At 34.3% G+C, this 23,377-nt stretch overlaps 1 protein-coding gene across 1 annotated transcript; it reads left to right on the plus strand.

Moving 5' to 3' along the window:
• The first annotated feature begins 1,770 nt into the window (after positions 1-1,770).
• LOC149784051 (uncharacterized) lies at positions 1,771-23,109 on the plus strand. Its single transcript, XM_089932939.1, has 8 exons — positions 1,771-1,890; positions 5,389-6,126; positions 9,385-9,694; positions 12,904-13,014; positions 16,217-16,414; positions 20,545-20,697; positions 21,448-21,698; positions 23,038-23,109. Exons 2-8 carry the CDS (start codon positions 5,434-5,436, stop codon positions 23,107-23,109), a joined length of 1,788 nt encoding a protein of 595 aa, XP_089789065.1. The 5' UTR covers positions 1,771-1,890; positions 5,389-5,433.
• Positions 23,110-23,377: the final 268 nt, after the last annotated feature.

The raw sequence follows: 23,377 nt of genomic DNA on the forward strand, positions 1-23,377 counted from the left end.
TCCCTCCTCAGCATCGTCGGAAAGGCCTTCGCCCGTGTTGCATTGGCACGCTTGCAGATTTTAGTTTTCCGCGTCTACCCAGAATCCCAGTGTGGATTTCGAGCCGGCAGGTCAACTGTAGACATGATCTTCTCACTACGTCAGCTGCAGGAGAAGTGTCGCGAGCAGCGGATGCCCCTCTACATTGCCTTCATAGACCTGACGAAGGCGTTTGACATGGTTAGTCGGAGTGGACTCTTCAGACTCCTGCAGAAGATCGGCTGCCCCCCACGTCTGCTTGCTGTCATTATGTCGTTCCACGAGAACATGCACAGCACAGTGTGCTTCAATGGCGCAACATCTGAAGCATTCCCAGTCGTTAGCGGAGTCAAACAAGGCTGTGTCCTTGCACCGACGCTCTTTGCCATCTTCTTCTCCATGCTTCTCCAGTACGCATTCAAGGACTGCAGCGAGGGAGTGTACATCCATACCAGGGCTGACGGCAAGCTGTTCAACATCGCCCGTCTCCGTGCTAAGACTAAAGTCACAGAGGTACTCATCCGTGAATTGCTCTTTGCCGACGATGCAGCCTTGACATCACACACGGAAGATGGACTTCAGCAGCTGGTATGCTCCCTCTCCCATGCATGTAAGGAATTTGGACTGACCATCAGTTTGAAGAAAACAAATGTCATGGCACAGGACACAGACTCCCCTCCCTCTGTCTCCATCGATGGGTACAATTTGGAAGCTGTCGAGAACTTCACATACCTCGGGTCTAACATCTCCAGCTCACTCTCCATTGATTCTGAGGTGGGCGGCAGGATTGCCAAGGCAGCAGCAGTGATGGCCAGACTTAACCAGAGGGTCTGGAACAACCACAACCTCACAGAGAAGACCAAACTGCGTGTCTACCAAGCGTGCGTGCTCAGCTCACTTCTCTACAGCAGCGAAACATGGACCACCTATGCAAGACACGAGAGGAAACTCAACAGCTTCCACCTGAGATGTCTGCGGCGCATTCTGCACATCCAGTGGCAGGACAAAGTACCCAACACAGAGGTTCTAGAACGGGCCAACATGAACAGCATGTTCTCCATACTCAGCGAGAGGCGCCTTCGCTGGCTCGGCCATGTCAAGAGAATGGACCCAGGTCGCATTCCCAAGGACCTGTTATATGGGGAGTTAGCAGAAGGTGCACGACCAACTGGACGACCACATCTGCGCTACAAAGATGTTTGCAAGAAGGATATGAAGACAGCAAACATCAATGTCAACGACTGGGAGAGCTGTGCAAACAAACCGTTCCAGCTGGCGTCTAGCTGTCAGGCAGGGAGTTCAAAACGCAGAGGAAAAGAGAAGAATAAAGCAAGCTGAAAAGAGAGCTGAAAAGAAGGATAAGCAAAAGCGTACTTTGGAGCTATGCCATCATCTCTCGTAGACGGACGGATGCCAAGAGATGCGTTTCGAAAACGACGACGCGAAAAAAAAGTAACAGGAAGCTAACCCCCAAAGGATACTCTCGGAAAGTTAGAAGCTTCGGTTTCACGTTATCAGCGTATTATTTTCGTTTTTGTATAAACCTTAATTTACCAAAATAATGCTTATAAAATGAGGTCGGTTCACTTTCTGCTGCTTTACGAAATTCCTTTCTAAGGGAGGTAAATTTTAATTTTAGTAGTATCGCCCCTTGAGAGACTGGTTCTCAAATCATACAAATTTACAGCTATCGTATGGTATTACTTACATAACAACCAGCTACCATACCTGTGTTTACATCGTCTCCAGGTTGATCGGCGCAAACAGATCGGAGGTTATCATCCACATTTATTGTCATCACGTGTCAACTCCGAATTAATGCTGTGTGCTTTTGCAAATTGTAGCTGATTGCATGCTGACCAAGTGACAGTGGTAAATTTTAGTATCCCGTATTATTGCGTTCTTGATGTTCTTATCCGTATATATTATAACCGTTTTGCATTTGTTGCATACTTATAATTTGTAAAGCTTCTATGACTTTCCCTCTTTATATTCCTATATATAAAAAAGGCTTTGCCAATCGAAGCTCATGAATGTAAATAAAACAGCATATGATGGCTGACTCTGATTAACGCACAAAGGGGGAACAACTCAATATTATCGTGGTACTCGCCTAATTTATTTAGATACGATATCACGAACTTACACGCACTTATTATCGAATTGCAACTTACCTATTAGATGGATTGTCCACGCTTGCACTGGCAGAATATTTGCACAAAACGACGAAAGAATCCAATCATCAAATCAAACACACAAATGGAATTAAAGTGGAAATCGATGAATAACAATATTACAAATTATAAACAAACATGTAACTTGATATGAATTATAAATGCAATGTGGGAAAAGAAATATAAATGTATAAAAAAAATTATTATTAATATTATTATTATTGTTGAAATATTAGTGATTTCGAGAAAGTTTCACTGTTATTGTATTCTTATTTTACATACCAGAAGTATGACCATAACCAAAGTGTTGTAAAGTTTGGCCCATATTGGCTACCATGGAATGAAATTGCAAGTTTAACCTTGTTAGGACATATATGTCACCGTCAGTATATGGACTATAATCATCAAACATCAGATGATACAATGAACATATTTCGTAAAAAAAGCCAATGCAGGTATAGCAAGTTCGACTTGAGTTTTATATATCAGATGATCAACGGAATTGCACGCACTTCATAAAAAAGTGATTTCATTCTTTTTCAACATAAACTAATAAAAAATGTTGCCTTTTAGAGGAAATTGTGCTATAAGATATTTGCATCCTTACTGGCTACAGCTTTAAATCTGTAAACCACAGCTAGACTGTGTGCATCCAAAATTAATTGAAAATCCTGTCTGCCATGATAATACATGTATAGAGCCTGTGATAAATAAAGCATTGGAGTATACTGTCACCGCATGTCTGCCTGTTCAGATAGCAGAACATAAGATGCATGTATAACGGCATTTTATATTTGTTTGTTTTCTTGGTTGTCTTTTTGTAATGATAACCTTGATTAGTTTAGTAAATAAGTGCTTAGTGACATAACAGTGTCAATCATGCGGTATAATTTAGAAGGTATCCAGAGGTCATTTTTTTGTATGCATTTAAGGTTGAGGGCTATGGGCAATGCACAATTCAATACTGGTCGTGGGGGATGATACTCTGATTGTGAAGAAAGGCTGCAAATTATGGTAATAGTGATGTTCCATTTCTTTCAGGAAAGTATCATGTGCCATTTAGCACTGAGGGTGTGGAAAAATAACTTATAATAAAAACAATTCTATATCTTTTTGTCCACAGCCTTTGATACAGTGTTACTGTAATATAGAGTCTATATATTGTGAAAATGAAATGCCACTGACAGTTATGAATAATCAATTTAGTGGTAAGAAGTGGGTTCTGAATAACTTGGAGAAATTGAACATGAGCTGTTTTTCTGCAAATACTGTTTGCAAATAAAATGGATTTTAGTCAGTCATGAATGCTTATATTGGCCATATGCAGCATTTTATGAAGAAGACAATAACACAGTTCTCCATTTATTTTGTTAAAATTAATAATGACATAATGTTATTCACAAACATTATGATGTTCTCCAAAATGAAGAGTCTTTAATATTAACATTCTATGCTCATGTCTTTCTGTACATGCTGAATGATTCTTTGTACCAAAGTTGGTAGTTTAGTTGTCTAAACTTTATTAATTACTGACTCTTGATTTGAAATCTCTAAATACTTTCTTGGTATCATAATAATGGTTTCAAGGCAAAATGAATGAAATCTAAGACCTTGGTCCAATATTTTCAGTTTATATATATAGACCACAGTCACATTAAATTGCCTCCTAGTATTCCAGTTTCTAAAGCAATTATGTCTTTGCAAATGACTACATTGTTCAATGATAAAATCTAATTTATCCAATGTTCGACTGTCATACACAAAAGAACGTAAGTAACTAGGTATTACAAATACAGAAAAATTTCACTAAATCACCACTAACATGTACATAACTAATTGTACAAATGTCAACTCTTTATGTGCCTACTCAACACACCATATAATCCAATGTAGAAAAGCACATGGATATAAACGTGATACATGTCATATTCATTTTTTCAGTCATTGAGCATGTTGTACTAAATTTTGTTTACAATTCACATTTAGCAATAATCGTGACATCATCAGAACTGTATGCAGTACATGTACCATCTTGTAAACTGTGCAACTTTTCATATATCTTAGATTCTTAGCCAATAAGTTTGTAATTTTGTTAAAACTGTTTCTTTTGTAATTTGATCCACACTCTTGTTTTGCCTTCTCAAACACTTGCAGAAATGCATACCACAACTTGAATAGTTATTTTACTTGTATTAAAATTAATTTAAGTATAAGTACTTTCCATTATCTGTAGACAGGTAGAAGAACAAGAGACTAATGATACCTGAAGATATCAACATTGGCAAATTAATAATTAGATTAGGTCATGTTGTGAAAGTTGAGATGAAAAGACATAAGAGTCAGTCTGCCAGTGTAGTGAATCCAGTGTTGTCAAACACCACATTTCTCATTAGTAGAAGCAGTCAGCTGTTTTCAAATGATAAGCTTCATGTTTGAGCTCCTCTGGATTGGTGACCTTTGACTCTTTCAGTCAGCTGATCTTGCACACATTTATTTTTGTGTTTGTTGTTGTTGTTGTAGTAGGGTTTAATGCCTTTTTCAGCACAAAATAGGCTATACATGGCAGCGAGTATAAATGGTGGAGAAAGAACCCAGGAAGACCTGGAAAGAACTACCACCCATGAGAAGCTACTGACAAGGTTTCTCATATACACACACTGGCTGAGACCAAGACTTGAACCCACGCAGACAGAAATGAGATGGCAGTGATTCATAATGGTGGCCACTTTAGACCACTTGGCCACTTGGGACTCCCTGTTTTTGTGTTTGTCAAAAGGGACATATAGACAATGTCTTTTTGTGTTTTTCATCGCAAAATTTTTTCTGTGCATAATTTCATCCTCTTCATATTTTTAATGGTTGATGTAACCACTTGTGTTATTTAAAGGTTAGTTACTGATACCTGCTCAGACCAACCCAGATAAGTTGCTTCAGTGTGTCCTAGGGAAAGGGACTTAACTCCCATTTTCTTGGGATGATATAGCCAATAATGTGTTAACAGTGTTGTTGAAACCAACAAAAACAAAAAACAACATAATTTTAAAATGCAGATATGATGTTGTCTGGGAATATCAACCTTCTATTTGTTTAATTCCTTTTTACCCTCTTTTTAAGCATAAGATTTATACATCTGTTATAATTATAGCTATTTGGTAATGCATTAATTAATATAAAATTTGTGTCTCTTTTTTTACAGATACAGTTTTTGCCTTAATTTGATGACGTGGTTTCCATCATTGCCATGGGAAGTTCTGTATCAGTAGGAGAAAATAAGAGAATTTCACAGCCTGGTATGAAATATATGATTGCTGGTAGCAAGGCGAAATCAACTGAAGGGGACCTCCTTGAGACCAGGAAAGAGAAGATATCAGTAAGGGCATCAACGAGTATGAAAAGTAAGGGAATGTCACAACCTGGTATGAGATACACGAGTGGTGGTATAAAGGAGAAATCAACAGAAGAGGACCTTGTGACCAGGAAAGAGAAGATATTTAAAGATTTAAATGAAGCAATTTATGAAATCAAACAGATTCGACATCTTCAAACAAAGAGTGGAGAATGGAATAGAGTTTTATTGAATAGTCTTAGTGTTTTCTTTAAAACATATGATTCCATTAAGGAAATAGGCCCTTTGCGGTATGATCTCATTCAGAATTATCTATGTGAAGCTGGGCAGCAGCTCTCAAAGTCAAAATCTATTAGTGTTATCTGTAAAGTGATAATGAAAGGTTTGAAGATGGGCTACAGAAATGAGGAGGGAAAAACAGACACTCACCAGTTCGAAGTAATGACACTATCTTTACTTACTTTAATGAACTATTCTAACTATACTCCTGAAGTCACTTATGACATTGCAGGTGAGAAAAAATTTCTGGAGACTATAAAGAAAATCCTGACTACAGTTCTTCCTGCACATAAGCAAGGAGAGGCAAAGGTAACTTGTTGGCTTATGTTACTGGTAAAATACAAATTTTATTTGCATTTAGTTTACACAGATGCATAATTATAATTTGAAAAATTTGCTAATTTTGAAAGTTGTCCCTGCATCTGAGCATTTGTGAAGAATGAAATGAAGGGCATTAGTGTAGTAAAGCACTACGTGTATCACTTTAATTTGTAAGAAACAAAACAAATAGTGTAATTTACTTGTATAAGGAATATCTTTTGTAGAACAACTCTGAATGTACTTCAAGCAGATGCAAAACAACTGCTGTGGCCACAGACACTCATTTCTGTCATTTAAAAAGGAAAATATTGATGACACCCAGCCTTCCTTCTACAAATTAACAAGGTGACTCCACCTGTGACTTGATTAATTTGTACTCCAACTCCCTTGCCATTTCTGTGCTTTTTGTCTGATCCCATAATGATGCATGTAATCAGCAGCTAAGTAAGTCAATAACTTGCATAGTCACTGATTATATGTATCAGTGTAAAATGAGACATTCCAGACTTGCTTCTGTTGTACAATTTAAGTACTTTACAGATCATTTAATAGCCATTTTTGCAGATGGTTTCTAGTTTGCTTAATTGGATTGAGTTTGGGTGCCAATACTTTGGTCTATCTCATGGTGAATAAGCTACAGTCATTTCTCAGTGGTTTTCATTTTTTTACCCTTTACATTAACAAACAATAATCACCAACCAGAACTGAATGTAGCATTACACTGCATGCCACACTGAAAGCGTGGCCTTCATATCTGATCCAAGTAGACGAGATACGAAGCAACAGATAAACTTGGAATGAAAGTAGTTATTAAATGATCAATACAGTACCTAAATCGTACATGGGTAACAAACTGGTAATACTTCTTTATGCTAATAGATGTTATCAGTGGCTGAACATGCTGACAGAATTTAAAAAAATTAGCATGGAAATGACGGGGATTGGGGCAGATTTTTAACCATATCAGTTAGTTTCCTTGTATTAATTTTACATAAAGTGAGCGTTGATAATAGTTTTTCTTATTTAATAACAGTACCGTAATGGGTACAAGTGCTGAATATGACTCTGTCAGATGAATTACCATATTAGATAATAAAAAGAGAAACATATCATATTTATGACTTCTGAAGATGAAAGTAACTTGTATAGGATAAGTATCATTTTGTATTGATCCTTTACCTCTTGTATTGATACGGGTATCATTATGGAAAAAGTGTTAATACATTAATATATATGTATCAGTTCTTCATTTAACCTGTACATTGTATTCATTATTAGATGCTTAGAATAATTCCATTCTCCTCCATAATGATTGAGGTGAATGAAGATTTTCCCAGTATTCTAGCACAGAAATGGTGGATGATGTAGAAAGTAACCTCTGATTGCAGAAGTTTGTCTTGGTAGGTGGAAAAACCAGGAACATATCATACTGGATGCATCTCAACTGAAATACTCCATTGCTTATTGATTGATTAACACAGATGTCACCCATAATTTGGACTATTTTAATGTACTCTTGTCTTTCCAAATCTAGCTTTTCTTGTTTACTGCTTTGTGAACAGATAGTAATGTTACAAAGAATGTTCAGGTATACCATGTTTATGACAAAACAATAGCGTAATTATTGTGGAAAAATGCCATATTTGATTATTTACAATCAACTTGAATCAAATAATAAATTAAGTTTGAATCTGTCTTATACCTTTATGTTCTTTATTCCCAAATCACCACCATTCTTTATCAAAACCTCCGCAAGTAATATTAACATTTTAGAATTAAAAATGCGTTCAACAAATATGCAAATTTTTCAGAGCAAATTCAATAAAAACAGAACCTCCTATGATAGCCATTTGTCTCTATCGTGATTGCTTGAAAGATGGAAACAAACTTGGAGAGGCCATTGCAATACTCCATGGCAACATTTCATGCCATTTTTTTTATAAAGCCTCAATTTCTATTTCAGAAATCACAGAATTTTTAAATCTGACTTGCTGTTAATATCCCAGACATTACAGAAACAAGATGTTCTCATACAAGCTATAAAAAGTATTCTGTACTGCTGACTGCTTAGAAACATTGGTATAAAAGACCATGAAAGGACTATGAAGCCAAAGCTACCTAGCTCATTTCCAAATGGAAGATTCCATATACTGACTTCAGATATTGTATAAATCAGCATGTTCATCATATACTTGACAAAATATGTGACAAAAAAAAACAAACATAACATAAAATCCACTATTGGAGATTGGCATTTCTTGTATAGAACAAATTGTAGAGATGTTGTTATTGTTGTTGTTGTTGAGTTAATGCCATTTATCAGCACATGATAGGCTATCCATGACAGCCGCTTTAACTGGTGGAGAAAAAATCCAGGAAAACCCCAGGAAGAACCACTGACACATTGGAAGATTTTTCTTTTATCCATATTGGCCAAGACAGGTGAGATGGCAGTGATCTGTGGTGGTGTGCACTTTAGATCACTTGGCCGTTGTAGAGATGATATAGTACTGTAATGATTACATTTTGGACATATATATCTGGCTCATGCATTTGACTTGAGGGCGTACCTCAACCATAGTGTATACCGTGTCATTGTGACAGTGGAATACATTCTTCTCCAATATGCCAACTTTCATCTTTAGAAAAGAAATATTTTGATATGCACTGCATAAGAAACTGTATGATGTATCACCTGAAAGAACATTTTGTTAGGAATGCCATTGATATAAAAAGTTTGACCCAATGTTCTAAGGATTTTATATTTGTTACTTTTACCTTTTACTTTCTATACATTTATAGAATGTTAACATCTTTACATTCTCTATTAATATTGTTGTATCTTGTTTTTACATTTATTTGGAAAGGTTTACAATCTTAAATGTTTATAGACAGTCTCTCAATAAACCTGGAGCTTTTTCTATAACTTTTTCTGACGATTAGGCCTTGAATTTTATCTCAAGCAATATGAATAAAACTTTTTGGTACTGGAAGGCTTATCAGAACAGATGTTGAAAATCCTTTTCCATAAGTAAGTCTTATTAAAAGTGTAACCTGTCTTTTGAGTCTAAAGACTGTTTTTCATATATTGGTTAATTTTTCATTGGTAGTTTGATCTTTAAATTCACATGTAGAGCTTTCTAATCCTAATTTATTATTATTTTAAGAAGAACAATCACAGTTTTTTTAATTTTATGAACATTGAAAGTTTGAATGAGTTGAAATGGAAAACTTTAATCTTTTCAGATACATGATGAGAAGATCATGATATGGTGTTTAACCATATGTTACAATACATCCTTGGTAGAGGAAAACATTCCCCGCCTACGCAGTCTCGATATTGTGCCTGTTTTGAATTCTTTTCTTGATACTCAGTTCGAAATCTACCATCTTACAGCATTGTCAACTCTAGCAAACATAATCGATGAGAAAGAGAGTACTGAGATTCTTCAGGACAAGCCTGATGTCATAGAATATCTGTTAAAAAAGCTGGGTTTGGCAATTAAAAGCCCTGACCACAGGCATTCGGGGTGGTCAGCAGAAGAATGTGCAAGGAGTATGTTACATTTTCGTTATTGATTACAAGGCCTTCTCCTCATTATGATTATTCCAATTGCAATGGAGAGAAGTATATGGGAGAGAGAAAGAGAGCAAGAAAAAGAGTTGTGTGTACTGGAGTTTGATCAAAGTCAGTATAAATTCCTGTGCCCATAGTTAATTATTTCATATTCAGACATGAAAATACAATTTTTGTTAAAATTCACTGATTGTTGTGTACATTGTTTTAAAAAGCATGAATATAACAATTTATAATGTAAATTGTTTTGCCACACAGTCACATTATAGACCATTTATGCAAATGAATAGTATCAGTCAAAATTAGATAAATTAGCAGATAAATATAATCTGTCTTAAATTTTTTATCTACAACCAATTGGTTATTACAAATTTACCAGTACTGGCTCTTTTTTAATGGTGCAAAGACTTATGATAGACCTAATGGCAACCCTGATCTGTTTCAGTGCATGTGTCAGGCATTGTTTGAACATCTAATGCCCCTGGGACATTTTCTCAAAGAAAAGCCAACTGCAGTACCATATTTGTAGACAAATAAATCTGTAACCCATAATAATTTTTATATTATGACCATTAAAATATAAAAATATTTATGAAGACAGAGTAACAGAATAAATTTTGCACATGTCATTGCAGCACATATCAGAGTGGAATTAGCAAATGTCATTGTAATGGAAATACAGATCTGTTTTAAGTTGATGTTTGTGATTTTGGACTTGGTATCCATGGCATGTTTATGGATGCTAGTATTGGAATACATTTGTTAGGGACATTATTGATTATTAACGGGGTGAAACTGGACTAGGAAGTGAGTAGCGGGTTCTGCTTATCGAGATGCCAAGGTTGAATGTAGCAGAAAGTGTTCTTAGTTGTTGAAATATTTAATATAAGTAGAAACTTTGCAGAGATCAATATATTGATGGAGCGGGAGAAAATGTAAAATTTTCCTAACCCTGTAGGGCAAGTATTAATAATGGCAGTTAGATAAAGTTTCAGTTGGACAAGTTAATCATCAAGGGTGGGTTTCTCAGGCAAAGTTTTGTGTTTTATAAAATGTCTTATACTGCAAAACTAGTCAAATTTTTTGTGGAAGGCAATGTCTTGGCTTTGAGGGTAGTAGGTATAAAGCCCTCATAAAAGCTATCCAACTGACGGGTTGTTGGAAACCCATGAGAGACACTTGACCAGTGTAAAAGAGAAGGCTCTGCTAAAGTGGGAAGAGAGCAAATCTCAAAGCAGAGTAAAATATCTTCAATGTTGGTATGTCGGGTAGTAGAGATTCCTCATCAGATGGTAAGGATTCATGTCTGATTAAAAAAAATATGCAGGAATGAAGAGTAACAACCAGAGGGAACAGAGTATTGCACTACAAATCAAATTGAACAAACAAGCTGTGTTGAGTCTGGAGAGTGGCCAGCAACCGGATCAGGTTATGCAGACATGCCAACAATTAAGTTTGACACGCTCACTTGATTCTTAATAAAATCTGTCATGTTTAAGTAAATAGAACTGTTAATTGCATTTTGAATTAATTTATTTCTGATAGAGGTGCATCCTACAATTGGTCTTGTTCGGTTCTATTATGCTCATCTAATTAAGTAACTTGCTATATTTTGTATATGGGCTCATGTTGTTCTGTTCTTTGCCAGATGTCCATTTATTCCATCCATTACTTTAACATTTTAATATTTGCTCATTCCAGGCTATATAATACTGAGATTATTCATCCCTTAGACATTGATAACCACCTAAACAAATAAAACAACTGACCACACACTTATTTATTGGTTTACAGTGAAGCTGATTAAATAGTCGGGTATAGCAGCTAAATACATTCCCAAGTTTGAAGTGACTTTGTTTTTTGTTTACGGGTAAAATTGAAATTGGGACCAAATATTGTTTTGGTATGTGCAGTCGAATGGTTTGAAGTTACTAAGATAAAGGATGATTTTAAGGAAGGGAACATGTGTCTCGCCAATTTTGATCTAGAGGGATTTTGGGGTTTACTTAGGACATAGTTTTGAAGGGTTTCACTGTATATACCAGTATGTATGCTTACCACATGTATATACCAGTATGTCTGGTTACCACATGTATATACCAGTATGTATGCTTACCACATGTATATACCAGTATGTATGCTTACCACATGTATATACCAGTATGTATGCTTACCACATGTATATACCAGTATGTATGCTTACCACATGTATATACCAGTATGTATGCTTACCACATGTATATACCAGTATGTATGCTTACCACATGTATATACCAGTATGTATGCTTACCACATGTAGCTGTGTACCCACATTATCCCATGTTGCATTTTTATCTGAGCATTTAAAATCATGAGACTTGAGACTGACACAACCATGTACATGTATTTGTATTTATTATTTACCTACATTAAAAAATATTCTTTTGAACATCATGTATTTTAAAAATTTTGATGAGAATATTTTTAATAATGAAATTTCAAAATTAGTATGAATAAATGCACTGGCATTCATAAATCAGACCCAGTGTGACAGGATTCCCCATAAGCTTTAATTTAGTTGCCTAGTAAATATATTTTCATATTAAACTATGCTTAAAGACTTTATTTTTTCCCTGTCATAAATTAAATAAAATTTATTTCTTACCAATTGGAAATATTAATTTATTTTTAAGTGATGTTTTTGAAAATAAAATTGAATAAGCCATTATATTATTTACAGACATGTAGTTGCCCACAGGGCTACTTGAATCAGAATAATAATGATTACACAGACCCATTGTTGTTGCCTCTACATTGACTTAAGGCACATGATTCGTAAAACCCTGTTTAATTTATTCAGTGTTTAAAAACACATCAGCACATGAAAGGTTATTTTAAGCTGGAGCAGTTGGAGTAAAGTGCCTTGCTCTGGGGCACACCTTGGGATGATACCTCAATCTGGAGTTAGTAAGGTCAACCACCATGTTGAGTACAATGCCTAACAGTCCATTTCAAATTAGGCCTTCTTAACTAGGTATACAACCAGTTATATCTTAAATGCAATGACTGCAGACACAGTTTTTAAGGTTAAAAAATGCAGACATTATTTAAAAATATTTATCTGGCTTATTATTCTATTAAAATTACCCCCCATATGTAGATAGATGCATGTAAAAAATGCAGTTATTTATTTGGTCTTTATTTTCCAGCTGTGCGCTGCCTGGCCAGAAATTATGCAAACAAAAAACTTCTTGTTCAGATGGGTTTTCTGCCTCACCTATTTATACTGGCCGAAGATGGAAATGTGGAAGAGCAAAGAGGTAAAATCAATTGATCTGTAATGATGTTAGCAGTTGCAGCAAGTCCCTATTGCCTGTGTACTTTAGAATGAAGGACAGTATATTGTGATTCTATCCATCTGTCCATTACCTCATCTCCTAAACCACTTGAAGGAATACATAAAATATGATGTTATATAATCAGATGCTTAGTATAATTTGTCTGGCTTTGCCATGTTTGGGATCAAAGGTCTAAAGTACAAAATATCAGATTCAATGACATTTATGAATATTTTTGGCCAAATTCTGTACTTAGCTTATATCCTGAAATATATGTCAAATATGACTGCATTGACCCAGATTTGCTGTTATCAGTAGTAAAGCAACATAGACCCTGATTATTGGTGTGGACCCTCTCAGTCTCCATCACAGAGAGGACCACCTAGTACTGAAAGATGAATGATTTTATGTGTTTTGATGTTTCCGTAGTATATGTGGTGCTTGTTTATTCAAATAGAATTTTGACAGAAATTTATTAATTTTTTCTTAGTGCTTATACACTGTCCTATTCTAGTGTTTATATAGCTCCTTAACCCAGGCTGGTTACGGAGCTTTAATTACCCTAGTGATCCTTGCCAGGGATCTATGTTGTCCAGTGTATGCTATATGTACTGTTTGCTATATGTACTGTATGCTATCCATTTTCTGTATGGACTGGCTCTATAATCACTTTTAATTTTAGAGTTGTCTTTAGTTATGATAGTTCCTATGTAAGAAAAAAAAATTAATTTCAGGTAGGGAGGTTGGTATTAGCATGTGGCGGAGGCATGAACCTCTAGTCTTTTGTTTACCCACTTCTGTGCAGAGGCCATTACCTTCATTTTCCATGCTTTGAGTCCTTATCTAAGGTGAAAGTGATGTGCGTAGAATAGAAGAGGAAAGTATAAGTTTGAGAATAAAATAATTAAGCAGAGAAAGAGAAAAGATAAAAATATTTTTATTCCTGAGTGCGTGTATGTTGTGCATTTTATACCTCCTCGTTTTAGTAGATTGTACCCCTGTTTTATTTTTTCTAATGTTCTATAATTTGACCTTACCTTTGAGGAGATTCGATATGATCTGTGCTACCTCGCGTGAGCCACGTAGCTTAGGCATCGTTCCATCATATGCTCCTTAATCAGTAAGGCCAGCCCTGGTCCCACTGTTTTTGTTCTATTTATACCTATCGATGTTATTGTTTGTATTAGTTTCTACAAGGTATTCAGTGTTTTTATTAGTATGTTATTTTATTAGTATTAAATTCAGTATTTATTATAGCTGTTTATCAAATCTTTGGATGTAAGAATATAATTCCAAAATTACAGTTACAAAGATGATGCAGAGAAGCTTGTTTAGAATAAACTCTATAGGAGAGTTAGTATCTCTCGCATCGTGTCTGTTTCTGTTTATCTATGGTATAAAATGATTTTATTATTAAGCTTTGTTCAGAATGTATTTTAAAAGTATATGCATAAGTACAGGCAGGGTTTGTCAGGCTCCCTTGAGATAAACTCTTTAAAAGAGTTAATACTTTGCACCCTGTCTGCATTCCGTTCTAATTTTCATACAAGAATATTATTTACAATGTAACAAAATACCAAAAAAAAATGTTTTTTCTTTTTCCTCTTTTTTTCTCCATCCATTCCCTTTTATTTCTTTGAATTAATTTTGATGTATACTTGTCATTTTTAAAGGTTTTCATAATTTCGTTAATAAAGTGTGTTAGTTCAGAGTATATTTTCTTCTTTTCTATGATGCCATTTGTATATAGTAATTGTTTAGATTCCACGTGCCTGTATTTATCTGTAATCTTATTTGTGATTCTATATCTAGCTGTATTAGTTTGGATACATCACAAAATAATATGATTTTTGGAATCTTTATGGTTATTACACAGTCTGCACGTATGTATAGTTCTTATTAGGTGCCTGGTGAAAGCCACCTCTCCAGTCACCCTTTTATCATGCAGGTATTGGAGCATCCTACTTACACTTGTCACCCTCTCAGAAGATCATAATATCTGTAGAACACACCATAAATAATACTGATGTATCCATTTCTCATGGTTGTGCCATAAAACATAACATGGAGGGGTTCCTCAGTGGCACACCATAGCAGGACTTGAATTAATTTGTTAAAATATGAAACCCAGTAAGTGAACTATGTAACATGCTGGCAGACTCGAACATTATTTACTTAATTAAATCTCCCCTATATTTAGACACCCCTCAATTTGTTGTCCCCAGATATGGAGGTGGTGGATATTTCTAATTCATAGTTTAAAGTTCTAAAATGGACCCTGTCTGTTGCCTTGGGGAGACACTTTGAAGTTTGAGTTACCACCCTGGATACAGTTTATACTTGTCATTATGTTCAGGCGTTTACCTTTTTTGTCTGAAGCTTAAATCTTGATTATATATATATATATATATATATATATATATATATATATATATATATATAATGTCTTTGCAATAATGCTATTTTTCCCAGAGCAAGTAAATTATCACTTCATCAAGCAAATATCCAGAAATAGCACTTTCAAATTATATGACTAAAATATTTCATGCTAAAAGAATTTGGCAAATGAAGTTTTAATGTCCCACATTAATTTGCCATCATTAGATGTGACTAGTGTGACTTAATATCTTTTTAAAGTGATCAGTCTAATAAATGATTGGTGTTATAAAACTCAGATAATGTACATATGCTTATATATTTGGGAAAATGTGAACATGTACCAGTCTAAGACATGATTTATGCTATTAATGTAGCTATTAATGTACATATGTCTATATATTTGGCCAAATGTAAACATGTGCCAGTCTAATAAATGATTTGTGCTACTAATGTACACATGCCTTTGGACTTGGGGAAAATGTGGACATGGAGATAAATGTGGAAATTTAAGTGGATGTAGAATTATTGTCAATCTTATAAAGTTCCATAAATACAGATATGACTTAGGTTAATATAAACCAGAAGAAAATAACAATTAAAACCATGTGTCACTTTATAGTAAGATTATTTATAATGAAGTACATAATTCATACATGGCACATCCTTGTTATATGTCCGTCCATGGAAGGTAAAGAACATACACTAATGAATTAAACTGTACATGTACATGTATGTTAACTAGTGAAACTTGTTTGCTAGTAAAGTTGCATGGATGGATGGATAATGTTATTTTCTTTTATAACAGAGGCAGTTGGAGCCATTCAGGTTCTGGCTTTTGAAAAAGAAAACCACAGTAAGATCCTGGATGATACTGAACTTATTGACTTGCTGATAAAAATCAAAGAAAATTCCTCAGATAACCGGGTCAGAAAGGCTGCTGATGGAACATTGTGGATTCTTCGAGAGGAGCTTCAAAAGACCAAGTATAAGTATAAACACACAGGTATCTATGTGTGTGTGTGTGTGTATATATATATATATATATTTCATATTTTCAGTGTTTACAATGTTTGCCTTTGTGCATTATCACATGTATCCATTACTGTCTAGTGTCGACTTTTGAGCCATGCCAGGCATAAAGGTCATTTTAAATTTGTGACATACCCTATTTACAGTATGTTTTAGGATACTGTCTGATTGCGGACACAACAAATGTTTGGGGAAAATAATATGCAAATGCCTTGTCATTCTTTGGAGATTGCTCAACTATAATAATTTTAGAACTTATGTTTATGGACACAATCTAAGAAGATCTATCAAAATTATTATCAATACTAACAATGTTTGTTTCACAATGATAGCTATCTAGCTGAATTTTAAGCCAATTTTGGCATAATAAGTTGGGGTCTTTGAGTGAAGAAAACATAAAGAGGTAATAATGAGACCCCTGTGAATCCCCCATCAAGTAATGGTTATCCTTAAAAATGCATAATTCAAAATACCTTGAGCATATATACATTTTGCCCTATAAAGCTTTCGCTAAATTTCATAAATAAGAATCAAAAAATGATATTAGAAAGTTAATATATTTATTTGATTTAAATACATCTGTCTGAACAACCAGGCTGTGGTATTAATGGACTCAAAGTAGCTTCCTACAATATTGTGGTATTTCAAAGTTTTCAGTAATTTTTATGTATAGTACACCTCCCTATATTGTACTTATCATATATACACTACATGACTATAATTTACTAATTCTGCATCACCAGCTGATTTCAGGAAAATTTCAGGATTGCTGGCGAGTACACTATCATAAAAAATGTACTGTTGAATATTACTGTTTTAAAAATTGATTGTGCCCCAATGTTCTCAGATAGAATCAGTATATTCTTAAAATCATTGTAACAAATAGATTAACCAGTCTATCATCTGATAATGTCCAAAGATGTTATGTAATTGCCAGAACACATGATTACTGTGTTACTTTTAACATCATTAGACCATTGAACCGGAATATGGTGTTTCTCATATGATAAGACCAGGAGGCCATCTGACAGTATATTTTCTCAAACTCAAATTCTATATTAAATTCAAAGTCAGTAGTTTTAGATAAAAAGGATAAAAACTGACAGAGGTATAATTTATTGGCATTCATCAAAACAAAACTCACTATAGTTGTTACAAATTATTTTGAAACACCATTCATAATTGTTGCATGAACTTGGATCATTCTGTAGATGAACTGAAAACCATCCTCAAACAAAGTCAACAGTATTTCTTCCCACATTAGTCCAGGGGCTAGCAAGCAGCATTTCTTTTATAAAAAGATTAAGGGTACAGCTGTCAGTATTTCTCCCATCATAAAACCAGGGGACCCATTTATGACACTTTTCCCATGATAAAATAAGGGGCTAATTTACAGTATTTCTCGGGGCCCCGAGTGGCCGAGTGGTCCAAAGCGCTGTCAGTTATTGATCACTGCCATCTCACCTCTGTCTGCGCCAGTTCAAGTCTCAAATTCAGCCAATGTGGGTATGTGAGAAAGCTTGCCAGTAGCTTCTCATGGGTCGGTGGTTCTTTCTGAGTTTTCCCGGGTTCTTCCTCCACCATTAATACTGGCTGCCATGTATAGCCTATCATGTGCTGAATAATGGCATTAAACCCCACGACAACAACAACAACAACAACAGTATTTCTCCCATGATTAGACCAGGCATAACATACTGTATTTCTCCTATTTTAAAATTATGGGGCCAACCTATTGTATTTCTCTTATAATAAGACCTGTGGGCCAGACTGCAGTATTTTTCTTTTGATTAGACCAGAGATCATGGAGTCAGCCTACAACATTTTTCTCATCATGAGGCCAGTGGCCAGTCAACAGAATTTCTCCTATAATAAGACTGGGGTGGCGAGGTATGTGGGTAGCCTCAGTATATTTCCATGAGAAGATAGGTGGACAGTCCATCATAAGAACAGGATGTAAACCTAAAAAGTGTCCAAAATATTGCTAGAGTTAATGCCATATAAAATATCTATAAACAAATACATCTCCAAAGTTTTTTTTAAGTGTGGTGGGATAATTATGGGGTTCCCATGCTACTAGAAACTCATAAAATGTTTGATGAAATTATACATTTTTTCCCCAAATGTGAAAAGTTATGGAATTTTCTGCTACCAAGTCACAGCAGGAACATAATTGAGATGGAACTGAACTGATTGTGAGTCAAATTTATTGAGTTCTGACCAGAATATTTGAAGGTCGTTATTCGCATCATTTGGGCGCTTACAATAAACATACATAGACAATCCAAATTTCCAGTGGATTAGATTCATTTAGTAGGCTGGATATTTCACACACAGCTGAATATTGTTATCCTTTCTTACATTATGGGCATGAAAACCAGTCAAGCTTTGCAATAGAACCCAACATGGTGGCACTCAGCGTATATGACCAAAAGGTCAAACATGTCATAAATCAAAGATTGATTGATTGGCACAGCATAACTGCTTTCAGATGGCCTAGCAAACTTAAATTTTGCTGTATTTAGTCATACATGTAGTCATACATGGATGAAATCAGTAGGGAAATTATACTCTCAAAAATTGCAAGTCTTCCAATTGTTATGTCTTTAATCTGCTTATAGACAAGACAAAACATTGATGAAATGTGACCTGGTACTCACCATTTGCATTGCTAGTCACACAAGTGCACAACTACATTTTCATTATCTCACGAGACCAGTATTCCCCAGATATCCATAATAACCAATTTCAAATGTTGTAGAAAAAATACAAATCTTAAATTAGTGCTTCAGGTACCCTTCACAGAAGGTTTACTATTTGTATTGCATCGGGTTAAAAATGAAGCTTGCACTCACCAGGAAATAGGCCTATTCTATGAAATAGTTCACTGTACAAACTTGTAACAGTTGATTTATCTAAGCCAGACTCATTATCAGTAGCCTAGTTCATCTGGACTTATTATAAGTCAGGTAAAGTTTGAAGGCTAATGAGAGCTGTGACCTGACTTAACTTCAGCATTCAAAATGTGTTGCTGTTTTGAGAGCAGGAAAGCATTATCTTGTCCACTACTGAAATCAAATCCCCTGTGAATCATATATGCTCACTGTCTGGGGGTATTAAGGGGGCTTTAATATTGAGTGTGTTATACGATGCTAGTGAAGAACGTTTACTTGTGACCTGGAATCTATCTCAAATTTATATGGGGTTTGGGAAGGGCCAATATTTAATTGGACAAATGCACAGTCTGGAGATGAGAGAGAAGAATGCCGTACTGTATCTATGTAAAAATTCTCATCATTATGTGTATTTGTGCACTGTTAAAACTTCCATTATAATCAAATCCCTGGTCACTGTTTGATATATTATGCACAGTTTTGGATCTGCACACCTTTGCAAAATGATTGAGTTTGCCACTCTCTCTGCAAGTCACACCTTGAGCCAGACACTGCGAGTGGTTTGACTGGTGATTACAGTTTCCACAATTCTGACATAATTTGTATGTTGTGTTGATGTGATGAAAATACTAGCTTCTATCAACACCACATTGTTATATGAAAGTTGCTGCCAGTGTTGATATTGTATTGATTATGCCACTGTGACCTTTATACGATAGATTGTTTGGTCTTTTGATATGTTTTACTTCCTTAAAATGTTTTATTGTACCCAAAAATTTCTCGTGTTTCTCTGTGTGACTCAAAATGTAATGTACTTTTATATTATCATAAACTTTCAGCAAGCCTATGTAATTATACATCAGCATCAGCATATGCATTGTGAACATGCATTGAGTCTTGGTTTAATTGTTTTAAGTAGCAATTTAAGATAAACTTTCACCTCTGACTCTAACATAATGCTGTTAACAGTTTGAGAAATGCTAGATATCAACAAAAGGTACATTTGATTCCATACCCAATTCTCTCCTTTGATTTAGGTTAAGGTATGGGAAATATATAGAGGTCATGCAGTCATTGATGCAGTGTAGTATATTTATCATAATGATTTTTATTATGATATATTTGGCTTAAGATGACAGATATAGAAAGTTTTAGAAACCCTGAATATGAAAGCTACAGAAAACTTTATTTCAAAACTTATCTATTACAGTATCTGATGTAATACACCAGCAGAGTGATGATGGACATCTATTTGAGCTGTCATGGAATGGTTTCCCAAGGGTCAGTGCTTTTCTTCAGCATTTGAGAAGCTTGTCTAACAGATATGAAAGATCCATGGCTACTTATTCGGTTCCGATGAAAGGTAATCTAATCCATTGACAGAATATACTCATAATCTTATGCTAGTAACAGTTAATAAAATTTAGTTTCTAGAAAATTTATACTGGTATTATTTGGGATAGTTTTTTAATTTTAGACATTAGGCATTGTTAAGGTTTGGATTTTATTTTAATTAATGCTAGAATAAGTGGAATTTTGTTGTAGTATGTTTTTTGCATTTCATTGATAAAAGGTCGTGTGAAGGATTTGGTTTTGAAATCCGCTTAGTAGGAAAACATTCTTTTTCATAAGAAAAGATACTGTACAATGTATCAATCATTCGAAAAGGTATATCAGGAAGTTTGAAATGTTTAGTTAAAGGAATGTTATGTTAAAGGTAAAAGCAAGACTAGTACAAAAGAGAATATTTGAGAAAACATCGTCCTATGTTATATGTGAATTTATATCAAAATTATACTTCTAACTGCATTATGAAATTAATACAATTTACCAATAAAGCTTAATATTTTTTGTTCACGCTTTATGAAATGAGGCCTATAATTTCTGTCGATATGATCAAATCAGAATTGATTTACAAAATAGTATTTTGCAGATTAAATATTGAAATTTGTTTAAATCCGTTCTTTTTTCTGGAAAGTTATTAAAGTTGTAGTATATTTGTCATGATGACCACTTTATTTATTGCAATGTTTAAGAAACGAGAAACTATTCAGCATTTTTTTTTTTACATAGATTTTATTTTAATATGTCAGTTCCTTCAACTTTTATACAGAGCCACCCATTAATCATTTGGAATTGGAAGAACAAATTAACAGTTTAAAGGCAGGTCCGAAAATTTTGCTGTTGGGGGAGATGTTTGAAAGAACAGTCAAGGCTCTCGTCAGAAATGAAAAACAGCTTGCAAACAACTACCATGATAAACATGTTATCATCTCCAATTGTATGGAACTCAATGAAGCTTGTACAGGCTTTCCAACCATAGTTGTCCTCTCAGCAAGATTAGAGAACAGAGACGATTTCTTGGTAAGACTAAGAAAAAACATTTATTTTTAGAATATGACTCTCTCTCTCAGCTAAGAGAAAGTATTTACGAAGGAAAGAAAGGTGCACTGTTTTGTTTGTTGATTAGGATAAGTGGATAGGGCAGTGTCTGTGTCCATTGTATACGTTTTTTATGCCCAAGCCATGGAAATATTTTAATTGCACAGTTGATTAAAATATGTAACATTGGATTTACCAAATTAATTGTTTTAAGATTTCAACTGATTTATGCCTGACAGACAACTTTCATATACATGAGTCCATGGTTGTGGAAACTTTATTCCTGCTTTTCTTTTTCTTCTACTTTAAAACTAGTTCCATTATGCTTTCCACAAATGTTAGACTTTATCTAAATATGTTTTGAATACAGTTTTTCCCATTATTTTTTATCAGTGATCTTATTTGAATACTTTGAACTAGATGACTTAACCCAAATTATCAAAATGTAGACATATGTTATGTACCAAAAAGAAAGTTATACATTTTTAAAGTTACATTGACATACGGTAACTGGGCTTAGTTCTTGTACCAAATAAACATAATTTTCCTAGGCTAAACATTGCTCATCATTGTATACACTGTCATAAAGTATAATTACTACTTGAAGATTTTAAAGTTCCATTACATTAGGTCGTTATTATTTATTTTTCCTCATTCATAAAATGAATTTTTTTCAAAAGTAATGCATCTTATTTAACTGCAATTTTCCATTTGGTTAACAAAACCTTGATAATATTTGCATAATAATGCTGTACTTTATGATTGAAAGTCCTTCTTGTAGCATGCAACCTGCTTGTAGATAGAGTTGAACAGCTGTTGTTTTTTGGGTGGGTACAGGAAAGGGCACTACAAAATACCAGTTATTTGGTATAATAATACGGATAGTCTAAGACCACTATTTTAAAAATGGTGAACCTCTTTAATTAGCAGGTAATTGGTAACTTTATTGGAGAACCATTAATTTGCTTGTGTTGCAGTTAACTGATATTTTGTAGGTTAAATCAAAAAAGATGATAAACTGCATTCAAAAATGTCTACAACCGGTATATGTTACAAAGTTTCGTACACATTAGAAATTCAAAGCAGGCTTATGTTCATTACGACATTTTGATCCACATGATAATAGAGTGCCGTATCATTGAAATAAATAATTGTATGATAAAGCCCATAATGTTTTATGACAAATAACTTACGATCATAGCATGTAGTTCCATGGGAAGTTCTTTTGCAGCTTCACTGGAATGATTTTCTATATAGTCTCAGAATAGGGATTATAACGGTACAATATTTTCAGACATATATTCTTTTGTTTATGTTGAAGCTGCAAAGATTACATTTCAGCTGCAGAACAAAAACTAATAAAGGAATAAAAATCTCACATAAGATAAAGTAGCAGAACTTTTACATCTTAAGTCACAGTGTGCCTGGCCATGAAAATATTGTTTGCAATATCATTATTGTTATCACCTTAGTTTTATTATTATTTGTATTATTTTATCATTATTATTATTATCATTTAATTTAGTTCACTATAAAGTAATTGATCTACTGCTTATATTCCATGTTAAAAATGGGGTGTGAAATAAAGGAACACTTAAATTCCTTTTAAAACTATTGACTTTGAGGAAATATAGATTCATACATCGTTTCAAGAATTATCG

This window comes from Sinohyriopsis cumingii, chromosome 14, assembly GCF_028554795.1.
Source record: "Sinohyriopsis cumingii isolate HCF-2022 chromosome 14, ASM2855479v2, whole genome shotgun sequence".
Lineage (NCBI taxonomy): Eukaryota > Metazoa > Mollusca > Bivalvia > Unionida > Unionidae > Sinohyriopsis > Sinohyriopsis cumingii.

Excerpts from the sequence above, each read along its gene's own strand:
- LOC149784051 (XM_089932939.1), top strand. The coding sequence starts at position 5,434 with ATGGGAAGTTCTGTATCAGTAGGAGAAAATAAGAGAATTTCACAGCCT. Across the intron at positions 6,127-9,384 it reads ATAAGCAAGGAGAGGCAAAG|ATACATGATGAGAAGATCAT; the intron begins GTAACTTGTTGG and ends TAATCTTTTCAG. Across the intron at positions 16,415-20,544 it reads GTATAAGTATAAACACACAG|TATCTGATGTAATACACCAG; the intron begins GTATCTATGTGT and ends TATCTATTACAG.